The sequence below is a fragment of the Arvicanthis niloticus genome, chromosome 12 (genome assembly GCF_011762505.2).
Source record: "Arvicanthis niloticus isolate mArvNil1 chromosome 12, mArvNil1.pat.X, whole genome shotgun sequence".
Lineage (NCBI taxonomy): Eukaryota > Metazoa > Chordata > Mammalia > Rodentia > Muridae > Arvicanthis > Arvicanthis niloticus.
Window position 1 is genome coordinate 49,104,313 of NC_047669.1, and position 25,254 is coordinate 49,129,566.

The window sequence follows — 25,254 nt, forward strand, 5'->3', positions numbered from 1 at the left end:
TCCTGTGTAGCTGTATTTGACTAAAGTAGAAGCAATTACTTAATATTTGTGTTCCTGAAACCCTAACTCTGAAATGTTTAGTTCGAGACTGCAAGAAAAGAATGATGAGGTCTATTTCACTCGCAACTATTGCTTGTTGGCTTTGTCCCACTGGCAAACACTGATTCTGTAACAACTTTCAGTTATTATTTTTTAATTTTTTTATTCTTTAGTCATTGTTTACAGTCCAGTTTTTATCACTCTCCCAGTCTGCTGACTGTTCCTCATCCCATACCTCCTCCCTCCTCCACTCCCCCTCCACCACTCCCCACCCCATCCCCATCTCCAAGAGGATGTCCCCTCTCCACCCCACCCCCCACCTCACCAGATCTCTTCACTCCCTGGGTCCTCAAGGTGCATCTTCTCTCACCGAAGCCAGACCAGGCAGACCTCTGCTGTATATGTGTTGGGGTTCTTGGACCAGCTAGTGAATGCTGCTTGGTTGGTGGCTCAGTGTGAGAGATCTCAGGGGTCCAGGTTAGTTAAGACTGCTGGTCTTCCTATGGGGTTGCCCTCCTCCTCCAACTTTCAGTTCTTAAAGGAGACATTTTCTGTCATTTTAAAATTTTTATGTAGCACAGTTATCTAAACTTCCTTACAGAAAACTAACAAAAATTACTGTTTAAACGATTAGATATATACAAAATTTTTAATCTTAACAGTTAAAACAACACAAAAGATTTAAGAAAAAAATAGATAAGAGCAATAATCTTTATTGAATTTTTTTAAAAAGACAAAATAATATTAAAACTCAAAACTCTCACATGTAAACAAAAAAGTAACTTAGACAACATTATAATGTTTATCCAAAACATGTTTGGGTGTAATATCCCATGATACAGTACAATGTTTAGACCCATTCCCATTCAAGAGTAATGTGAACAGTGCACTTTAGACTGTCAGTGCTGAACACAGAATGGTTACGGATTCTAGAACAGACGGCAGTGCCTCTGCTCCCTGCACTTATGATGCCTCCCTCATACATAGCTGTGGTATGTACTTACTGCCTTTGCTAACCGAAGTCCAGGGGTCCCATCCGGATTAGCCAGGTTTTAGATCAGGATCTCTACAGTTTCTGTGTTGCGATGTGTCAGAATCCCTATTTTACAGCATCCTTCTTCAAAATAAACCTAACTGACATTCTCCTTCTAAGTGTGCCCCCCCCCCCCCCCAGCACAGCTATCTCCCCTTTACATACCGCTGGGACAAAGATGCGCGTTAGGCTCTCGTTTCTGACAAAGCTGCAGTTTATTTACCAAAAACACAACAAAACAAAAACATTTTTACTTTAGAAATCTAGATCAAGTACTGTCATAGGAGCAGCCCTTCCTTTAGAAGAATGGCTTCGGTTTAGAGGGTTTAATGCGTATATTAATACAATTCAAAGTTCCAACACAGACTAAGGTATAATTCATACAAAGAAAATCTCAGTTCTTGGAAGAAAGACCAAAGTTTCATTACTGTAAAATGTTATTAATTCAGTGTCTTCTTTCTTCATTTTGCTAACTATATACAATTCACTTTTGTAAGCTTTATAAGACAGATTGGGTAACTGTTCTCAGTCTCAATTTTATTTTAAAATGTAATTGTTTTTTTGCCAGCTAAATTAATTTAAAGATGTGCACAATATGTTTGTGCTATTTAAGGCAGGTGCCAAGCACATTTTGAAAGGTAATAAACTTACCAACTAGAATGCTCTCCCAAAGGGGGAAAATGGAAGACAAGTAAAAGCTCATGACGGTTTCTAAGACAGATGTTTAAGTAGCACTCTTCTTTTAGATGGTTTAAAACTCATTTGGCAGCTGCATTGCCTGTGGTCCTAACATAACTATCTACAAAGGACAAGCAACAGATACAGAATTAATGATATACCTTTAATATTTTTACAAGTCTCTTTAAGTTGATGCCCTTAACATGAATTCTGATTTCAGTGTAAAACCATTTAGAACACAACCCGACACTAAGTAGTGACACCATCTCCCTATGCCATGCAGAAAAGAACTCAGCTTGCACACATCTCAGACCGTGGTGGCTCTAGTCAAAATCCAAACTGTTCCCATTGTTTTTGCATCACTGGCATTCTTTGGCAAAGGATTCAAAATAGCCATGGGTCAGGAAATAACTGTTCACTCATGGTCTGCATTTTTGCAAAATAGATGTGTTTTGTAAAAGGAATCTACACTGGACTCACTTTAGACCAAAGTGAGAACAGTATGTATGGCTTTTTGATCTAATCTACCCCTAAAGCTTTGAGTTGACGTTCAATCTCTTCATCAGAAATTGTAGCCTTTGAAGTGGAGGCAGATGGCAAGCTTCTCGCAGCCGATGGAGCTTTGGCCATCTACATTACAGAGGAAAATGGGAGAAAAACAAATTAGCAAACATTTGGATGAGGACAGAGGATGCACACAGAAAACCATGCAGATAGCTAAGGAACCAAGCAAAACAACCGACAAATGGGACCGATGCTATTTTCATTATGAAAAGAAGCTATTCTTACCTTTCCCGAGATTTCAATTCCGATTTCATCAAGAACTTGATTCACGATGTCCTGGCTTTCTTCTTCATCGTCAGATCCATCAAAGATGTCATCAAGGGTGTCATTGACTTGCGGGGGAAAAGAAAGTGAGCAAAGTATTTACTTTCAACTGAGGTACAAGTTAGATTTATATTTCTGCAATATAATCAAACTATACCTACATATTTTTAATGTTTACAAAACAAATTTAGGAGAAACCACAATCTACAAAACTCCAGTTTCACCTGTCAGTGATTTATACTGACACACACTCCTGAGCCAAAGCACCGGCACCATGCCATTTAAAATATACAATCCTACAATAAAACAAAGCTCAGTGAAACTGTGATTACTGTGCGCTGGGCTCTGGGTTCAGGCTTCAGCACCTGAATAAAAGAAAAAAAAGAGAAGAAAAGAAAAGAAGAAAAGAAAAGAAGGAAGGAGGGAGGAAGGAAGGAAAGAAAGGAAGAAAAGAAGGAAGGCAGGAAGAAAGGAAGGAAGGAAGAAAAGAAGGAAGGAAGGGAGGAAGGAAAGAAGCAAGGAAGGAAGAAAAAAGGAAGAAAAAAGGAAGAAAAAAGGAAGGAAGAAAGGAAAGAAGAAAGAAAGGAAAGAAGGAAGAAAAGAAGGAAGGAAGGGAGGAAGGAAATGATTTATAAAACTAGATCTTGAATAAACAAAACGCATGTGACAGTTACACTTAGAGGCTTATAGTTTTTAAATATGATTCTACAAATAGTATCCCCTGAGCTATTAAATGTAATTAAGAAAAAATGTGCTCAAACTGTCTATTAGTATCTAGGTGATAACTACTCTTCTGCCCTTTTATCATATTTGCATTATTTCTTATGTTAACATTCAAGATATAAGTAGAATATTTTAATAAAATATATGACTGAATATTTAATAGATTGACTGTAAGAATAATATCAAGTTTAGCCCTGCAAGTTTACTAATGGTATTATCATCTCTTTCCTTTCTGGGAAAAGGCCAAAGTACAAAAATTTTAGAACTTCAGTGTTCCTGTTAATATAAAATCACAAGCAACATCATGAGACATCTTATCTAATATCTGAAATTGCAGATTTCAGCAATTGCACACTTGCTTTCTGTAGTCCAGCCATTGGTTACAGAGCTGGAGACTGGCATAAGATTGAAAATTTTCTTTGTTAAGTACTAAGATGTAAATTTATAAATGGCTAAAAGGTTATGATAATGTAAAATATCAAAGACTATAAAATACACATTAAGACATAAATAAAATCCAAACTAAGATCTCAATTCTTGCATCTAGTATTGAGTAGCTCTGAGAGCAAGTCATTTTGTCTATCTCGGCTCAGGATTCATACTGGCCTAGCAAGTCTTTACTAAAAACTTGCTTAACATTTTTGTTTGTTTGTTTGGTTGGTTACTCTGTGGTCAACAAGAACCTGCTCCAAGAATGTGATAGGATGTTCCAGAAGTAAACTTCTAGAGTATTCACTCAGCAGTGAGTAACCAGAATGGTAATAGCAACCAGACAGGTGAGAGGCCAGGCAGGTCTGCGGAGGCCTAAAGGAAGAAGTACTGCAGAGGAGGTGAGGGAGGGAGAGAAGATAGCTCCTCAGAAGCCAATAAGGAAACATGACAAGGACATAAGCACTTCTGACAGGCTGTGTTCCAAAGCTTGACTGTGAACAAGTTTGAGTAACATGGCACACAAAGTATTGGGAGTAACTAACCTATATCTGACCTGACTTAAGGCCCAGTCCACAAGATGGAATCTATACTCAACAATGCTTGGCTGACTAAGAATATGAGAAAAGACCTCCCAGGAATCAAGAATCAACCCAAAGACTACTGTTTTATTAAATGAATGTAACAATAAACTGACTCCCAGTGACACTCTGCTATACTCCTAAGAGCTTTGCTCAGGCATCATTAGAGACAGATGGTAACAAATACAGAGACCCACAGGCAGGTAAGTAGAGAGTGAGGGAACTTGGAGCACTAGGCCTAACTGGGACATCTCTATCAACCCCTCCCCTCAGGGCTCAGGAACCCTGCAGAAGCGAAGGTGGAAAGAGTGTAAGAGCAAGATGGGATGGAGGACACAGAAAACAAGGCCCTCTGAATCAGCAGGGTCAGCACATGTGTCAGATGGCAGAAGCAAGGGCAGCATGCACATAGGGCCTGCACTGTCTGCACTAGACAGGCCCTAGAGTTAAAAGGAGGAGACATAGGCACCTGTACCTAACCCAGAAGCAGACTCTAATTGAAAACAACTGCAAATCAAAAGTTAGTTTTTTCCCAGGGAGTCTCACTGGGGAACAAACTACTCCTAAGGGCAGGCTGCGTGTCCAGCAGTGGATGGCCAACAGAAAATGAACTCAATGGCACTGTTGGAGGTTCCTTGTCTTATGAGGTCATGTCAGGGCTTTTGTTATTTTTTTTTTTAAAGTCATCTTTTACACACACACACACACACACACACACACACACACACACACACAGAGAATATTTATTTTTAATTCTACAGGTCCTTTGTGTATATGCTATGGCTTCCAGTTTTGTGGGAATTTTGGGGATTCCTGAGTATGCAAACAAGTGGGTCTTTGTTTCCTTTCTCTTGAACTCTTTTCCTTCTGTTTCTTTTGTCCTAGTCTGACATGTTAGTTTTTGTTTCACATATTATATTATATATTATATATTATGTATTATGTATTATATATCATATACCATGTACCATATATCATATATCATATATCATATATTATCTTATGTATTATATATTATCCCTTAGAAGCCCTTTTGTTTTCTAGTGAGAGACAGAAAGAGTGAATCTAGATGGGAAAAGTGAAGGAGAAGAAATAGCAGGATTAGACAGAGAGAAAACCATAAGCAGGATATATTATGGAAAAAAACATAAATTGATTTTCAATAAGAAAAAGTATGTTTGCTTACACTGACTTTTACGTAATGACAATACTGTTAATGTACACTCTATAGGTTATTTTTTAACTAGTGCTACTCTAGATTAAAAAGTAGCCAAATACAAATGCAATAACTATGACAGACATGACAGCTGCCTGATTAAATGAGAACTTATTGATTATAGGTTAACAGAAATTTAAGTTTAACTCTTCTAGCTGGATAGTAACTATACCATAACTGGAAATCATCTCAGCATATTAGATAATGACCATTATATAGATAACAATTCTCTTGTCATTGGAAAATTTTTCAGATAATGTTTCAAAGATCCTTTTTGTGTTTTCTATGGTAAAAAACGGAAGTAAATAACTGTTCTATCAATGATGACACCCATGGGAGACCACCAAGATGACACCCTCATATGGAACAAGAGACTATTAGCCCATGTGGCAGTCTAGTGAGTTTAAAAGGTACTGTTTGCTAGACCAGATGCTACACTGAAATGGTAGCAGGTGAGCTGAGCTGAACCGGCTGAGCCTCACAGGTGGCAAACAGCCAGAAAAAACAAATATCATGAAGCAGAATACTGACACACAAAATGTTTCAGTATGTTGGGGCCACTTGTTCATCACTGGTAAAATAAATATTGGGGTTGTTTGGCTGGAAACACGTTTGGGGCCTCAGATATTAACAATCAAGAAAGTAAAACAAACTCAGTTTTTGTTTTTTCCAAAACAGGGGTTCTCTGTGTAGCCCTGGCTGTCCTGGAACTTGATCTGTAGACTGTCGTCCCTAAACTTAGAGATCCACCTGACTCTGCCTCCTAAGTCTTGCGATTAAAGGTGTGCCCACCATTGCCTAGCAAACACACTCAGTTTTAAAGAGAGATTGTTAAATAAATTAAAAATCTGAAACTAACCCTATTGAAGAAAATAAAACGTTTAATAAAGGTGTATTGATAACAGGCGATATCGTAAAACTATTTGTTTTCTTCTATTGCTATGTAGCAAACCAGGGCCTTAGGAATATTAGGCAATCATTGCAATTGAGACACATTCTCAGCCTGATACTGAAACTATTTCTAAGGGAAAGTGCATGTCTATGTTATACTATCATGATTTTGAAAATAAAGAAGGCCTCTGACTGCGTGTGCTCTCACTGTCACAAACCCAGGAAGACAGGGCACTCATGTACAGCAGCGTCATTGACAGAGGCTGGGCAGAGGCCTTTGAGCCACCATTTTTCTACCACAGTATGTTTAGAAAGTTTAATGATATTTTGTGACATAAAAGCATAAGCAGGAGGCACATTGCCTTTCCTCTACAGGAACAGGTATCCAGTGTGACACCACACTGAGACTTTTAAAACCACTGTTTTATACTATCCAGTAAAATTAAGAACTGTTGAGGCCATTAAGTAATAAAATTATGGTACATGGTTTCCCCTCCCTCATCTTTGCCAGATCTCCATCAGTCCATCCAACTCCACTTCATCTTTCTCTCTCTTTGAAGAAAAAAGAAAAAAACAAAACCAAAACAAACAGGACGATAAAAAAAAAAAAAAACAAACCAACAAATAGATCACAACAAACTAAGAAACAAGAGGGGGGAAGGAAAAAGCTTGAGAACCACAGAGAATCATGCACATACACAAACACATTCACACATACTCACTCACACATACATGAAACACATAAAAACACAAATTGGAAGCTATTATAAATAAGCAAATGATTAGTAAAAAAACAAAAAATAAACAAAGTAACCCAAAACAACCCAAACAAGCCCAGACAAAGCATTCTGAGACAAACCCCTCCACTCTTAGCACTGAGTTGTTTTGAATTCCTTCTGCAGTCAGGCTGTGTCCTGTCCTTAAGTGTAGTTTGTACAAGCAGAGACTCCATTGGAGAAAACTATCCTTTCCTCTGAAGGTGGATGTCAGCTGCATACATCTTCTCAGCTGGTCATGGGAGAGCATGTCCACTTTCCCTTCTCAGTACTGGGGCCCCATCTGGCTTGGACCTGTATGAGCCCTGTGCATGTTGCCACTGGCTCTGTGTGTTATTGGCAGAACATACTCTGTATGTTCCCTTTGGTTAAAACACTGAGAATTCTGAGTCATGACATGAATGTAGTTCCCAGTGGTGTCTCTTCTGTCTTCATGGTCTGTGCGGCTGTGACATGGGACTGCTGGGACACGAACTCGGTTAATTCAAAGAGAACACTCCACATTTCTTAAACTTACTCATTTCTTCAGTCATTTCCATTTTCATGTTCTCCTTCTGGAAATTCTGCATTGTTTGTAGTGTCTTCTGTGGATCCATTTTCTTGTTGACTGCTTGCATCGTCTTTAAGAAATGAAAAGGGCTATGTTAGCAACCTCATTATGAAAGCTACACTACACAGTAAACCTAAAGGCAGCACATCAGACATTTTCCACTGACCTAGTGTTTTAAGTCTAATTCAAAAACTTGTCTATGGGGCTTAAGAATTGAAATCCATTTAACTCATTCCCCTACGGCTCCCTTGGCACATTGACCTTTTATCCCTTTAAATGTATGTACTGACCCTGGCACAGAACTGTTACATACACTAGTCCCTTATGAGTGTTCCTCTGTTCTAAGCAATTTGCATATTCTGAAATTAAAGTTAAATGACAATTGAAACACAAGCATTTCATGTGCTGGTTCCTTCCTTCCCCTCCTACTACATATGGAAAACAGAGTCATAGATGGCTCAATAGCTTGCACAAGGCCACACAATTTCCTGAAATATTATTTGAGTGTAGGCAAAATTTTAGAGTCCTGTTCACACTACATCTCCTGTGAGCTGCCTCTCAAAGAGACTCTTAAAACTCCATTCAGGTTAAGTCCTGGCTTAGTTATGTGAGTACTTACTTAGCTACTTGAATACTGGCTTGACTACTTGAGTACATAAAAAAATAAATACTTGCTGACTAAATAATACATTCCTAAGACACTTAATTAAGAATTCCAATTCAGATACACATATAAGACAAAAGCACATTAGATTTCATTTCTGAGCCTATCATTTACACAAAAGAGCAGGGTAATTGTTTGCCTCAACACTTGTGTAAAGTTAATTGTCTAGGTATGTGATCTTCATATGACCTTGTTCCCAAATTAGTCAGACATTTAGTTTTGTCTGTCTGTAAGACCATAGAGGAGATCAAAATACTTGCTTTTGTGTACTTTCATCAATAACTGAAATCCTCAGAGACCTTGAAACAGCAACAGTTAAAGCATTGATTGTATACATACACACATATAGTATGTGTATGTATGTGTATATATACATATATATATACTTATATAGTGTGTATGTATGTATATATGTATATACATACTGTATATACATACCGTATGTATGTATACACACACACACACATATAGTGTGTATATACACATATAATTTGAATATACACATACACACAATTAAATATATAAGTTCTTCAGTTTTGGGACTGAGAAAGTTTCAATTTAAAGTATTGATATGTGTGGTTCTGAACATTATTTACAAATAAATCAAGAGTAAATTGTTATTCGAATATAGTCAGAAATAATAGGAAAAAAGAAATCACCAACTTCTCTGACAATTTATTGAAAAGAAAAGACTGAAAACATGATTCTATGTACATTCCATATAAACTCTGAAGCTACATGTGACCTTGGAAAAACAAGAATGTCTATACTTTTTAATATCCCAATCACTAAGCTAGATGCAATTATTTGGGTTGCCTAGTATTATAACTCACTTAATTAATACCTAAGATTTTTATACCACGAATGTACCAGAAAGTGCTTTAAAATCTGATTTGAAAATCGATATTTACATATCCTTGAAAAACAGACACCAAGTTTCCCAGTTACCTTTGCTGTGGTAGACATGGCGCCCGCCATCTTCATCTGGGAATTCATCACTTTTGTTTGTGTGGACATAGATGTGACTTTTGAGCTTACAGCAAATGTTCTTGTCTTCTGTTTCCGTAGATGGACAAGCTGTTTAGCTAAAACTCTGCAAGCTTCCTTGTTACCAATCTTGGCCATCTTCTTAATTTCTAACTCCTAAGAAGAGGAAAAAAGATAAGGAAATAAAATCAAGGGGCAGTCATCAGAGAGTCTCTGGAAGAACATATTTAGCAGTCATAACATCACTGAGCATAACTCGAGAGACTCAGCCACATGTTCACATAGGAGGCACTGCTACACTCAGTCTTGAAAATAGAGTCTACAAAACAGTACATGGATATAGCCCAGATGAAAATATAAAATGAAAATCCAAAAATAGGTAAGAAAAACAGTCAGTATAACAAAGAAACTGAAGACTGAGGTAGTAAAATTAATAACGCAGATGGCTGCATTGAAACAGTCCACCTTATACCCAAATTAACAGGAATCTGTTAGAATGTATAAAAGCCAATGTAACTATACACTATCTCCAGAAACCAAACCTAAGCACAAGAGAAAGGTGTGAAAAGTAGAAAACAGGTTATATGTTTACCAAATATATCTGGAATGGCTACACTAATGCCAGAGCAAATAAATTTAAGAACAAGAGCTATTGCCTGAAGTAAAGAGGATCTTCTCATAATACCAGGACTAAAACTATCAGGTCACTCCTAAGACTGTACATATGTGGTTAAGTGTGTCACACAATATGTTAATCACAGCTGACAAGACTGAAAGGAGGAACAGTCAAATAGACAACGTGCCCAAGAGAGACATCAACCGTTCTCTTAAACAGGCTGCTAGAATCGTTCCAAGCACAGTTGTTTTCTCTCATCCATAGTGATGTGTCAAGATCCCAACGATGGCTGAAGCTGCAAGGCTAAACCATTACTGTACTATGTTTAATTTTTTCTATATATACATAAGATAAACTTTTGGCTCCCTTTAAGGAAAAAAATGTATAGCTTTCCTTTGCAACAGCAAAATTCCCAGCAGCATCTTTTGAACAGTCCCATTGCTAAAGTAAAACATGGCGTAACTGTCTGCAAGTGCTGCAACAGCTGATCTGAGAACCAGGGATCAGTGGGTGGACAGTGTCTATAGTGTAGAACACTGGACAAAGAAAAAGCAGATTCATTTCCTGGTGGGACAGAGGTGGGGGATACGACATTTCATTAATAAATGGACAGGGTGTAACCTGTAGTTATTGAGGGGAAAAGAAGACATGACGTTGAGGCAGAGTCAATCTAAAATGAGTTAGTAAGAGGAGTGTAGGATGAATACAATCAAACCACATAGTATGAAATTCTTTTGTTGTTGTTGTTTTTTGTTTGTTTGTTGTTTTGTTTTGTTTTGGTTTTTCGAGACAGGGTTTCTCTGTGTAGCCCTGGCTGTCCTGGAACTCACTCTGTAGACTAGGCTGGCCTTGAACTCGGAAATCCGCCTGCCTCTGCCTCCCAAGTGCTAGGATTAAAGGCGTGCACCACCACTGCCTGGCTAGTATGAAATTCTTAAACAATTTATAAAACATATATTATAAAAAGGTTGAAAGACAGGAAATGAAGACCTAAAGCCTCCCTCATTGGTGATGTTATAATCCACGGATGTAGAAATTTCATGGCATGTAAAAAAGGCTACAGGAATAAATGAGCTGAGAATTCAGATATATATAAAAAAGTGGCACATCTATATGTATCTTAGGCAAAAGTAATCAGAAATGTATTCTTTTCTTAATGATAGCATCCAAGAAAATATAAGGCCTATATACTTGCAAGTTAAAAAAATGTAAATAAAAAATAAATAATTTCAGAGATCTAAAGAAGTAGATGTGTAAAATCACTCATGGACAGTAAGACTTACTATTAAAATGTTAATTCTTCCAAATAATCCACACATTTAATTTAACTCCAATCAAAATCTAGTCATTTCTGTAGAAGTGACAGGATTGTTCTAGTGTTTCCAGTGGAAATGTGAAGTACTTCAGTACCCTAAAGCAGCAGTTCTCAACCTGGGTGGTGACCCTTGGCAAACCTCTAGCTCCAAAAATATTTATGTTATAATTCCTAAAAACAACAAAATTACAGTTATAAGTTAGCAATGAGAAAAATGTTATGGTTGGGGTCACCACAAATGAGGAACTGTATTAATGGGTTGCAGCATTAGGAAGGTCGAGAACCACTGCCCTACAGAATTCTGAGTAAAAGGACATGGCAGGGCGAATGAAGATGTCTTTCTAACTTGACGTCCAGCTATGAAACCACAGTTACTACAGCACCGCTGTGCTGGGCTTGAGAATAGACCTATGGGTGCAGCACAGAGTCCAGGAAGAGCCCACTCTTGAAATCTGACTTGCTACAGAGAAGGCAAGGGAAGGCGCTACACAGGTTACAGATCCATGCCCATGAAGTGCTCCCTTCCATCTAGTACCACAGAGACAGGCTCTCCCAGAACCAAACGCAAGAAAAAAATGCCGTTGTTACTTTTTTAAGTGCTCTGAAAGAAAACATAATAGAAAATGATAGTGAATTATTCTAGACAAATATCTCTTAATACATTAAGAGTGTTAGCCACAGAAGAAAAGTGTAATTATTTACATCATACTAAATAACTTTTCTGTATCAAAAGACATTTAAAAAATGGAAGACAAGGTCAAGAACCTGCAGAGCACATCTGCAAAGCATGCTCTTAATGAGGTATTTGTACTCAGGCACACATAGCTATTAAGATAAAATAATGAAAACACTGGTGAGGGAGGAGAGATGGCTCAGAGGTTATGAGCAGTTGCTTGTGCTTAGTTCCCAGCACCCTCTTGGTTCCTAGAACTCACGTGTGCAAGGAGAATCACAACTGCTTACAACTCTACCTACAACGTAATCCCACCCTTTTATGGCCTCGAAGCAGGTGGTAGGCTGTACCTGCACAGAAGCTCGGCATCACTAAGGATTAGGGAGATACAATTTAAGGTCACATCTACTAACCCACCAGAGAACGGTTCAAATTAAGACCTACACTCCAGCTATGTGCAACAGCTGCAATTCCCATCCATTGCCAGTACAAAGAGAAAAAATTACAGAAACTTTGCAAACTGTTTCACACTTTCTTATATAAGGTTAAATATGTATCTCACTTCTAGTAATTAACCAGAAGAAATGAAAATGTACAAAACTTGATTTAAATATACATAGTAACTTCACTTAATGGAAACTCTGGAAACCCCCATTTGTGTACTTGGGTAGTAAGCAGATAAATTAGGAAACATGTGCATCCATCATACATGCAGCAGGAATGATTAACCTCAAAATAACTGTAAGTGAAAGAAACTAGAAAGGAATCTAAGATTTTGTCTTTATACAAGTTTAGAAATATACACTAACCTAGGGGATGTCAAAATTATTCTCAATGAAAAAAAATAGAGACAGTGGATGTCAGAGGGTATTTCACTGAGGAATGATAGCAGTGTTTATTACTTACCTAGAGTAACAGTTTCAGAGAATATACTTACATCTAGTATCAATAACATACTCTAAATATGTAGAATTTATCGCTTGTCTCTTACTGCTCATTGAAGTTGCTCTAAGATTACGGATAACATGCATTCAAAAATACAGCATAAAGAACATTTTAAGATGAGTCATAGTCACCTAATTAAAAATAAACTGTCGTGGAACAATCATCTTTAAAGGCCACCTAGAAGCTATGATATTATTTATTACTCTCTTTCATTTTACATGACTATTTTTCATTTTAATATCAAAAGGAACATCTGTTTTAAGAAATATTTATTTCTAGATTATTCGTAAGTTTTACAAAATGGAATAATTTGATTCTGTATCAACAGAAACAGAATTTTGATAAAAGATAACAAATAACACAATAACAAAAGAGAAAATTCAGGAAGAGATTGAATGCTGTTTCTTATTCAAGTAAATCACTTACCTCTCATAAATTGCTTTCTTGAGTTAGCTAATTATTCATCACTAATTACTAACAAATCTTCTAGTTTTGCTGAACCTCAACGTTCTACTCACCAGCTGTTTCTCCTGTTTCTCTAAGGCTGCCCGGTCCCTGACGATCGCCCTCTGTGTGCCCCGCAGTTCTCGATTCTGCTCCTTTATGACATCTATGAGAAGCACAAAAGGACCTTGAAATTATGGCTTCAAAACTTTCCTCAATACAACTTAAGATACTAGACAAAGAATGTAACACAAAAGGAATCTATGATTTATTAGATGTTAATTTTTCTTTCAATTTAACATGCTATAAACTAATCAAATATTAAAACATCTATTATAACTATAGATTATATAAAGAATAGAAAGATTTGTACAAATATGCAGTGCTTTTGAAATTTACCCACTATAAATTTTATACAAATAAAAAATGTATCTTAGAGAATTGTTATACAGTTGCATGTGGTAAGGTAACCACCTCCACAACCCCAACACACAAGGGTACCCTTTGCACCTCTCCCGTCAGCACTATATGGATATCAGAAATGGATTTTGGAAAAAAGCACATGGTAGATATTTTATTGATCCTTTTTTATACAGTTAAGTCTTATCAATCTGAAACTACAGATTTTCCAATGATGCCGAAGCAGATTTTAACTATAACTTAAAATGGAAAACTTACAAATTCTTAGACAGAATATTCTCAAACTATATATATGACAGAGGACTGATATCCAGCATACACCAGTATTCTTCCTGTCAAAAGGAAATACAGGGACAAAAAGTGGAGCAGAAACTGAAGGAAAGGCCATCCAAGACTGCCCCACCTAGGGATCCATCCCATCTGCAGACACCAAACCCAGACATTAGGGCTGATGCCAAGAAGTGCTTACTGACAGGAGCCTTGTATAGCTGTCCCCTGAGAGGCTCTGTCAGAGCCTGACCAATAGAGATGCAGATGCATGCAGCCAAACATCAGACTGAGTGCAGGGACCCCAAAGGAGACATTAGGGAAAGGACTGAAGGAGCTGAAGGGGTTTATAACTCCATAGGTAGAACAACAATATTGGCCAACCAGACCCCCAAAGCTCTCAGGGATTAAACCACCAACCAAAGAGTACACATGAGGGGACCCATGGCTTCAGCTGCTTATGTAGCAGAGAATGGCCATATCTGGCATCACTGGGAGGGGAGTCCTTTGGTCCTGTGGAGGCTCGATGACCCAAGGTAGGGGAATGCTAGTGCGGTAAGGTAGGAGTGGGTGAGTGGGTTAGGAGCACACTCTTAGAGACAGAGAGAGAAGATGAGGGATGGGAGGGTTGTGGAGGGGAAACTGGGAAGGGGAATCACATTTGAAATGAAAATAAAATAACCAATAAAATTAATAATAAAAATGAAGCTCTAAAACTCAGTAGCAAATAAACAGGTAAAAACTGAACAAAAGACTTAAATAGATTATTTCTTAAAACAATATGTACAAGTGATCAATAAGTAATTGAAGTACCCAGAGCAGTCCTAGAAACTCTATGTCTCTTACTCTACCTAGAGTGTCCTCATGTCCTTTTCCTTATGTGATAAACTTCATAATAAAATAATCACAGTAAACAGGAAGACCCTTTCGGAGTTCTGAGAGCTCTCCTAGCATCAGTATTTCAGGACAAGCTGTGAACATCTAGTCAGAAAGAAGGCCTGGGACACATGAATCCAGCTGCAGGGGAACAGTCTCTGGGTGAGTCTGTATATCATGCTTATGTTCTAAGGCTGGATAATTAGTATCCACACTGAAATACTGAGTTAGACACTCAGTTTCTGTCTAAGAAAGAGCTCAGGCTACATAAGGTCATCTTGAATAAGAAAAAAAAAACATATTATAATGAAACCAAACAGTTTAATAAAAGATAATTCAATTTTATGTTAATTTTATGTAACTATGCATACATTAGCTGACACAGTATATCATAAAAGAAAAAAATAAAGAAAATTAACTACTGCATATTCCACAGCCTCACAGTTGTTAATAGATCTAGTAATATTTAAACTGTTCTAAGCTATAAACTGAGAGCATCTAATGTTACATACTAAAACATAATCATAACACTTTAAAACATATTATGATAAGTAGGAAAAGGCAGTAAAATGTCTTTTCATATGAGGGAACAGGAACAGTCTATAAAACAAACAAATTACCCCGCCATTGTCCTTAAGCAATCCTACATGAAATTCACATTTAATGGCTTGGTCTTTTGGATAATTCAGAATAAATAACATGAAAGGTTGAGATACTTCTGATGTTTTAAAGGTCAACTTTATTTTTCACTTGATTTACTTCTTAGTAGAGCTGATTCCATCCTTAGCTCCAAGGTCTTTAAGATCAGAGAATCCATACGATAAGATAAACATCCTGAGAAGTGTCAAGCTTAATTTCAGAGGCAGAAGATGAGAGAGGGAAAGATGGGGTAAGTGAAGCAGCAACAGTAGGGACAACTGCTTCCCATCCATGTGTGCGTGTGTACATGTATGTGTGTGCATATGTGTGCACGTGTGTGCATGTGTGTTTATGTGTGCTGTGTGCTGTGCTGTGTGTGTGTGTGTGTGTGTGTGTGTGTGTGTATGCTCTTTCTCAGGAGCCACACACCTTGTCTTTTGATTTCAGTTTTCTCCCTGAAAGAACTAAACAGCTACAAGTCTATCTGCCTGACATGCTCATCCCCAGCACTGTCATTACAAGTGTTGCCACCATGTTTGGCTTTGAGGTCCCAGGGGATGGTCATGCTTGTAAGACATGCATTTTACTCCCCTGCTCTGTGTGTTAGAACATGATATCCTATCATTAACCTCTAGGTAGCATGTATCCTGCTTGTGGCTCCACCTTCTTCAAAGGTAACAATTACTTCTTACAAAATGTACTATCCCTGAACTTCCCCTAACTCACCCCTGTCCAATGCAGGACCCATGTAAATAGCCTTGCCTTCCTTCCTTAGATTTTTCAGTTTAGCCCTGTGAACAGTTTCCAACTGCTATCCAGCTCTGCAAGAGGAAGTTGCAGAATCCTGTCTCAGGATGTAGTCCTTTGTAAAAGGCTAGTACCTATTAAATTAACCTCAATGCCCTGTTTATTTCAGAAATTCCTCAGGCTTAAGCAGTTAAGGCACAAATAGTTGTATGTGTATATGTATGTATTGTCACAATACCATCTCAATATATTATACCTAGGAGTGAGCTTATAGCATAAATATCATGAGATATGAAGGGATAAAACGATCAAGCATATTTAAATTGTTACCTTAAATAAATAAAATCTATTGGTTATGAGGAAGGATACAATGAAACATTAGTAAAATCTAAGCTATAACAGATATCTTTGTACAGTGCAAACTTGGATCTTTGAAATAACGAGCCATCTCTTAGTTTGGGTCATGGAACAGTAGCTGCTCCTTGGAAGCAATCTTACTGCCCTTCCTGGGTCTTCGCTAGGTTACTCCTCTCTGCCTCTTGCAAAGACTGTACCCCTAATCTTTTTCTGGCATTCTCATTTCTAAAGAAAACCACCTACATGGTTATAATACATAAAATTATTATCTTTTAGAGTTCTGCAGAACCCAGCATGTAGTAACTTTCAGATACTGTGGGCCTATAAACCCTCCTTATGCTCTAATCATGTGCTTCAATGAAGTTTTAAACACAGAAAAGCAGTATGTCTATTTAAACAAAATACTAGAAATCAAAGTTGCTTGTACTATTCCTGCTTGTACTAAGATTCAGAGAGCAAAAAAGTAGATCCTCACTCTGGCTGAAAAAGAAACCACTCAGCATGCTGCCACCCTTCTGACTGTTGTTCATCTGTAAGCCCCCTTGAAATATTTCCATTCCCCAAGATTAAAATTTGATAACTATTAGCCCCTCTATCTATTTTCTCAGGGCCAGTTGAAATAACCTGATTCCTTCCCAATTCTGACTTTCTGAATATTGTCTTCTGAATACAAGCATCCAGATAGTCCAGCAGAAGGCTATTTTGAACATTTGCCAAGACAATGGTAGAAATTAATGCTGGTCCCTGTTGACATATAAAAAATAATGTTTCATTCCCATATACCCCTTGCTTCATAGGCAATAGGGTGTGCCCTGGAGTCCTTAAGAATCACCCCTTCAGCCACTTTGGAAGGCAGCCGTGATGTACTTCACAACGGCTGGCATTTGCAAACTGAAACTTTCCAAAATCTGTGTAGGTGATACAGCATGCAACCTAACCCTCTCTAGCCTATTTCCTCCATGACCCTTAACAACCACCCAGGTCAGCTCCGTGTTGGGTATTAAATGACGGTTGTAAGCTTGTCAGGATCTCCTCCTCATGAAATACTGGTATTATTACCTGGCTGGCAAGATCATAGCCTTAAGTTTTCAGACTTTGAAAGATATAAGCTAAAAAGGTCTTTCTACCTTCTTAGGATGCAAATCGGTTGAGTTTATATGTTTAGAAAAATAAGTCTAAAAGGTATAAACTTAAAATAAGAGTCTCAAACTATACATTTCTACTGAGATTTGAAGTCAAGCCCTAACTTGATGTATAACGCACTTGCAGCATGTTCATCATTTGCATATAATTTGCACATTTAAGGATAAAACCAAAAAGTGATAATAAACTATTAATAGAATCGCATGAACTGGTTTCCAACAGAGTTTGAAGTATCTTTTGGAGGGAGCGGCAGACCAGTGTCTTTAGGCCTGCGAGCAGCTCAGGATTACTGTCAGAGCCTCTCAAGCCTATCAGAGTCCACCTGGTCCCGAGGCAGCCATGCTGCTCTACCACACCACATGCTGGGCACAACTGAAATGTCATGGAGACTTCAGTCTGAAAACAGGCTTTTATACTTTTAAATTCATTTATTTGAGAGAAATCACTTTATTTCAGCAATTTTACTGCTTACTAGTTATCCTAATTAGCCATCACATGAGCTGAGACCAAACTTAAACTATCTAGGCTGGAAAGCCGGCTCAGTGATTACCAGCCCTTGTTGCTCTTGTTGAGGATGCGGGTTTCATTCCTAGCACTACAACTGTCTGTAACTCTAGTCACAAGGAATCTAAAGCCCTCTTTTGACCTCTATGGGCACCAAGCACGTATACGGTACAGAGACATACATGGAGGTAAAATACTCATACACATAAAATAATAAAATAAATCTTAAAAAAAAAAAAAAAAACATGAAATACCCCTCTCCTCTGTTTTACTGAAAGACACTATGTTAGACCTTCCCTGTGAAGTACAGCAGCCAGCATCAGGGATAAGAGCGGACACCACCGCAGTGGTACCAGAGCTGTCCGAACCCCAGTAATACCTGTGAAGAGAAGAAAATCCCGAATGGAGAGTTCATCAAGCAAAACAGTGAAAATGGGCCCTAGATATCCAGATATCCAGCCTTCTAGAATCAATGAGAAGAAGGGATTTTGAGAAAGTGGGAGAAAAACTGAAAGCAAAGAAAAAGAAACATCAAAGTCACTCCATAGAAGGATCTAAACACTGAATCAGGCAGAAGAGAGAAGTGGGGAAGAACCAGAATTCCATATGCGATCAAATCAAACTGATTTCTCAGGCTCCGAAACAATATAAAGAAACAGCTTGGGGAGTCTTAAGTCTACTTACTGACATTCTAATACATAATCCAGCAAAATAAAAAATGACCATAAGATTTGGGACAGGAGAAGATGATGGTGTCAAAAGCTTACTGTGCCACAGGAGAAAAACAACTGAGGTAAAGTTGCAGGGATGATAAATTGGGAGAATGAGGATGACTATGATCCAAACATATTATAGGCATGCATACACATATCACAATAAAACCTATTGTTATTCATAAATTAATTTACAAAAAAAAAAAAAAAACAGGACTAGGTTTAAGTGAAAGTCTTGAAAGGAAGAGGTAGAATACTAAAGACAAAAACGAAAGAGAGAGCTCCATGGCAGTACAGGAAGCACACTGTCATTCCATTTCCCATTGGTGTCAAAGGTCATCAAAGGCTGAGAAGTTCACTCAAGCAAAGTCTTAAAATCTCAACCTCCTGAAAAGCTAAGGAAAGCTTCTTGAATGGGCATATGGCAGCAAATGTAGTCTCATTTGTTCTTGTCATAAAGTGGGTAGGAAAGAGAAATAAGGGGGAAGACAACTTCCCTAAAGTTATCTGCTCTGAAAATGCAGAGCACTCCTGTTAGGGGGCATAGGAAACATCAAAGGGCAGTACTCAATGATGTCTGTCTAAAACCAGTCAAGAAAAACAGTATGACAAGCACAGTGTGCCCTTGAATCCCACATTCAATTAGTTGTTTTTTCTTTGGTATGTCAAGAATGTAGGGTAAACAGAGTATAAAATGTTCAGTATAAAATATTCAGGATAATAATCCCCAAGGAGACACTCAATATTCTATACAAGATCTCAATTCTGTAAATACCATAATCCTATTGTCTTTTCTCCTGGGAGTTGGGGAGAAGACACTTTTTCTGAAAGGGATTTAGTTACTATAGATGGTGCTTTCTTTCTTAAGGGTTCATAAATGTGGGATTACAGGAACCCTCTTCACATTTTTATTCCAATTTACTCAAAAATGCACCAGCTATAAATAACAAGCATGTATAGATGATCCAAGAATGAAGAAGACAAGAGCCAGGATGCACTGCTCCATCCCTGTAGAGCATTCTTCAAATTGGTAGCATAGAAGAGTATTAGTTCCAGTGAAGGGTGGTAGGGATGCAGATGTAATGCTGTAGGAACAGAAGTGATGTGGTACTTCTGCAGTTTGGGGAGGCATCACGGAAGACCTGAAGAAGGACCAATCTGAAGGGGAAGGAAAAGAGAATTCTGGGTTCAGAGGAATCCTGATGACTAATTTTTCAGTATGCTGATGGACAGCAGAACATAACTGAAGAAGACCTCTGAGATGTGCCAAAAATGCAGCATGGCAGAGGAGGAAAGGCAGGCATTATTGAAAGATCTTACTATTGGGTACCATGGATTCATTGAAAAATTATACTCTGAGGAGCAGCAGAGTCAGATTTAAACTACCATAAAACAATCACACAGTCAACTTTGCAGATAAAGGATGTAAAGGGCTGAGAAGGTGCAAGAAATTAAAGCAGAAGGTTGACTGCTGATTGCAAAGCAAGCAGGGTCAGGATTAGAACAGGGAGCTGCAGGCACACAGGAATGCATTAAGTGCTTAGGGGGCGACAGGGGAAGATGTGACAATTAGTGACTCAGTAATAAGGTGAAAGGAGGAGGTGACCTAAGCACCAATCACACAGGAAGTGGCAGCCAGGGAAGGAGTGGACTTTAAGACAGAATTAAGTTCCCTTCCGGATCTCTGACTTTTGCTGCTAGAGAAAACTATATCCAGACATTCAGCAAGGTAGTAGATATACTGGTCTTAAAGAAAAACAGAGAAACAACATCTAGGTATGATGGCATGCAAATTCTAACGGCAGTCAATAGTAGATGATGCAAGAGGTACATGGTGGCCCAAGACAGATCCAGGATACCCTAATGTTTGAGGGATAGCTTTGAAAATGAAAACACCAAACACAAAAACCCTGCCTAGAGGAAAGGTAAAAGCTCTGGAGCTGGAAAGATGGCCCCACAGTAGAAGACCCACGTTCAGTTCCCAGCACCCATATTGCACAGTGCCTATAAATCCAGCTCCAGAGCATCCAATGCCCTCTTCAGGTCTCTGCAGGTACCTACAAACACATAGCTTGTGCACGCGCACACATACACACACAAAATTTTATATCTATCTATCTATCTATCTATCCACACACACACCTATATACACATACATATACATATGTTGTTTTTTCTAATATGAAAACTAATCTTTCACTACTAATTCAAAGAGAACAATCAGGTTTATAGGTAAAGGTGGAAAACAATTGACAACTACACCAAATTAAGGAGATTACCAGAATAAATTGTGTATCTCATGTGACTGACCTCTAAGAAAAACATAGCCATGGCTATACTTAGTGTGCTCTTACTTCTGCTACTCAGTACATTTCTGATCTTGAGTCACTTACTTAGGCCTTCTGCACTCAGTTTCGAGGTCAATCCAAAGGTGATGATAGCAATGTGCTATCACAGGCTTCAAGAGAATTGACTAAACACAGCATACATAATGGCTAGCTCAGTACTGGTTTACAGGAAGACCTAAAATTTGTCTTTATTGAAAACTGGTAAAAAAAAAAATTTCAGTGTTTCAGCAACATAAGTATGCCTATTTTAGCCAGGCATAGTGACAAACGCCTGTCATTCCCCTACTTGGGAAGCTGAGGTAGCAGGGTCATGAGGTCAAGCTGGGCTACACTGTCAGACCCTTTCTCAAGCAACCAAACCAAGCCAATGTAAACCAAACCAAACCCAGCCAAACCACACCAGAATGCTACTGTTTTTCCAGGTCTGGGGTCAAAGCCACTGCCTACTTCACCCATTCACTCTATTCCTAGCTCCACCCCTGTGCCCAGCACTTCCCTTGCTCAAACCCAGTTATGATAAGTCCTAATGGAATGCTGGCTGGACAGGTTCATAATTCTCTTCAATAAATAGGTCACTATTTGCCACATAGAAGAAAATAACCCGCAAATCATAAAAAGTACATGTCCATATAATACAACTCAGAAAGGGGAAATCAAGTGCTCAATTGTACTTTCAAATGGGAAGGAATCCTTCTCACCAGTGGCTTTGAGATATACCTCTCATTAATTTCTGTAACAAAGTATACACTGAAGAGACCTGTTCATCTCTGTGTCAAAATGAATTAAACATAACTCTGAATAGTAATGTGTTGTAATGTTGTTTCCCTTTTTAATTTACATGTGCAGTAGTCTTTGATGATATAGTATATAATTCTTCCAGCCAACCCAGAGACAAAAAGATTCAATAATTCCCCAGATCCATAAGCAGTTACCTACTTATATATCAGAATTTCATTACTGCTAGAACAGATAAAAAGTCAGCATACAGTAAAAGATCTTATGATCAATAACATGCCCCAGGAACTGAGAGAAATGCATAAAAATACATTAAATTTCATTACATTCCAGCTCATTACTGAGAGGAGTGCTGTCACCTTTTATATAAAACAAGAGCCCTTTCCTTCAACAAGGAAAACAAACATCAGTAAAGCTCTAACGTAATCCACAATTAAGACATCAGTAAATGATCTGAATTAATATGATAATCTAGGAAAATGTCAAGTCTGCAAATTGGTAGATGGAGTAAATTTACCTGGGGTCTAAATTTACATTCAGAAATGTCACACACACGATTTTTTAATTTAGTGGTAGAGTACCTAGCAAAAGTCCTTAAGACTTTTTTTTCCCTCTAAACACTTCTATTCAGAAAGAAAAATCTTATTATTAGGACCAACCCAACTGCAAATGGACATGCAGTCACACACCTCCCTGCACACCCTCATTGTCTCTTTTTCTCTCCCCTAAACTTCAAGGATAAGTCACTGGGTGGCTAAAAGCAGCAGAAAGCACAAAGCCAAGGTTTGTCTTTGAAAATGTTTTACAAGCATTAAGCAATTAAAACTAGAATATTGGATTTTACTGTTAAAAATGCTTTCAAATTGTGGCAACAGGGTGAGAAAGAGACTTGCTTTTTCTGTGCTTAGTAAATTCTCATTATCACTATATAAAATTTTGGTGAATATGTATATTTTAATACATATTTTATTACAATATTTTATTACAATATAAAACTTAAGCAGCAAGATGACTGTTTCCTACCCCAATAGGGAGTAGAATACAATATCACAATGCTAGTACAGAAACACACACACACACCACAATCCAAAGTGTCATGTTAATGATTAAACAATATTTTCAGGAAATCTCAGGAAACACCCACTTCATGTAATTGTGTTATACCACATAGCAAGTTAGTAGCTATTCCAGAGGCTGAAAATGGTGCTTCTCAATTAGTAAAAAGTCAACATAGTGAAAAAAGAAAACACAAACAAACAAAAACCAGTCAGTCACTCAGAAGAAGCAAAACTGCATTATGCTGTTTTATAAATTAGAGATAAAAATGGCATCCTGTGTTGAAATGAAAGGCCATGTAGCAGGGTAGAGATGGTGTCTTTGTTTCCCCCCACCCCCCACCCCCCCAATCTGGCACTGGAACAGTGAACACAAAGAAATGAAGGAGTTACCCCAACTCCGGGCTGAGGTCTGGGTTTGTACCAATCACAGCCTAGCTACCAGTTCTCTTTCTGTGGTTGGGTTAGACCCTTACAAAGGAGTGATTATTTGGCTGAAGCAACAGCAACCTGAACTCGACATGCAATGAAAAGCAATTTTTAGATGACTTGGTAGGAATGTAATACCTGGGACAGCCACGCATAGCATACACACTACCCCACTGCCTGTGAATACCACTCAACTTGAACATTCCAATACATCCACTTTTTCCCTCATCACAAGATGGCACTGAGCCACCTGAAACAATTAAAAAGGCGAACTTCTATGAAAATTACCCAACCCTCACTTTCGTTGGCAAAAGATAACCATAAAGAAAAAAATCTGCACTATGAAAACTGTACCCGGACCCTTCCCTTGGACTTATGTTTTTCTGTTGGAGTCTTATGTGTAACGCTGAGGCGTTTGGAAAGATATGGCCAGCCTGGCCCCAAGTTCATTTCCTAAATGGACCTGCTGTGTCCTCCTGGCTTGTCCCCTAGTAAACACACATTCCTTTCTGATATCAGGAAGTGTGGGATGTGTTCACGGAAGAAGAAACCAACAAGCAGGAAAAACCAACATGAAATTCAACAACTCGCCAAGTCTAAAGACACCCGAGAGCCAGCACTGCTCAGCTCCCATAGGGAGCTCAGAAATCCTCTCCCTTTGGGGGGCTGGGAGGGAGAAAAACTAGGGTGGGGTGAGTGCAATCAGGAGGGCGAACCGGCCAGGTGAGGCTGTGGAGCCTGAGTGACGCGGTCATGGTCACCTGTGGGGCCGCAGACCCGGGTCCACCTTGAGGGACAGCACCCGAGCCAAGGCCGAAGCTCCCTAGAGACCCCGGGAGGTTGAGCCTGGCCCTGAACTCACCGTCCACGGTCTTCTTCTTGAAGAGGGACGCCATGGTCAGCGGCCGCGCCCGGGCGGCCCAGCTCGGCCCGGTTCGGTCCGACCAGGTTCTGGGAACAGGACCGGCAGAAGGACGGATCCCGGGGGAGGCTCGCAGCAGCGGGAGGAGGAGGACAGGGTCTCCAAGCGCGACCTGCAGCGGGCGTGGCTCCGGGAGGCTCCCGAGAACGCGTCCTGGGTGCTCAGGTGACCGGGAACTAAGCCACTTTTTGGAGAAGTCACTTCTAGGCGGCGCCTGCGCATTCTGCGAGCACGCCTGCGCACTGCGCGTCTGAAGCCGCAGCGGTGCCCTTACTTCAAAGGCTGCCCGCTCTTCCCCGCTCCCGGACGAGACCGGTGGAGACCTAGGTTGGCCGGGCGGGCGGCGTGTGAGCCCTTACGGTGCTCGGTAGGTTTCTGTGCTGACCTTGGGCACAAGTGAAACCTGACCCATGCTTTCTTTGTTGTTCCAGGTTGTTTGAATTAGGGATCCTGGGGACGAGTGGGGGACTGCGGAACTGTGACTGATTGACTGAAGTCAGTAGGACTTCCCAAGCCAACAGTGCAGGGCCTTAGGGGATGCTCTGCTAGACTGGTCCCAGGAGATCTTCCCATACTGCCCTGATGCTACCTGACTCCTGCCCTCCTACTGCGGGATCGGTTTCTGGTGCCTCCACCAACCCGCATCTGTCCCTGGGGATCTGGGGTCCAGAGATTGACCAGGAAAGGACTGACAAGCAAGTTTCTAATGAT

The 25,254-nt window shown here is 39.1% G+C and overlaps 1 protein-coding gene across 1 annotated transcript; it reads right to left on the reverse strand.

The window, feature by feature from the left end:
• Positions 1-736: 736 nt before the first annotated feature.
• Chmp2b (charged multivesicular body protein 2B) lies at positions 737-24,785 on the reverse strand. Its single transcript, XM_034515661.2, has 6 exons — positions 24,484-24,785; positions 13,463-13,554; positions 9,357-9,551; positions 7,712-7,814; positions 2,540-2,646; positions 737-2,380 (listed from the first exon to the last, which is right to left on the reverse strand). The coding sequence occupies exons 1-6, from the start codon at positions 24,515-24,517 to the stop codon at positions 2,270-2,272; spliced, it is 642 nt and encodes a 213-aa protein (XP_034371552.1). The 5' UTR covers positions 24,518-24,785; the 3' UTR covers positions 737-2,269.
• Positions 24,786-25,254: the final 469 nt, after the last annotated feature.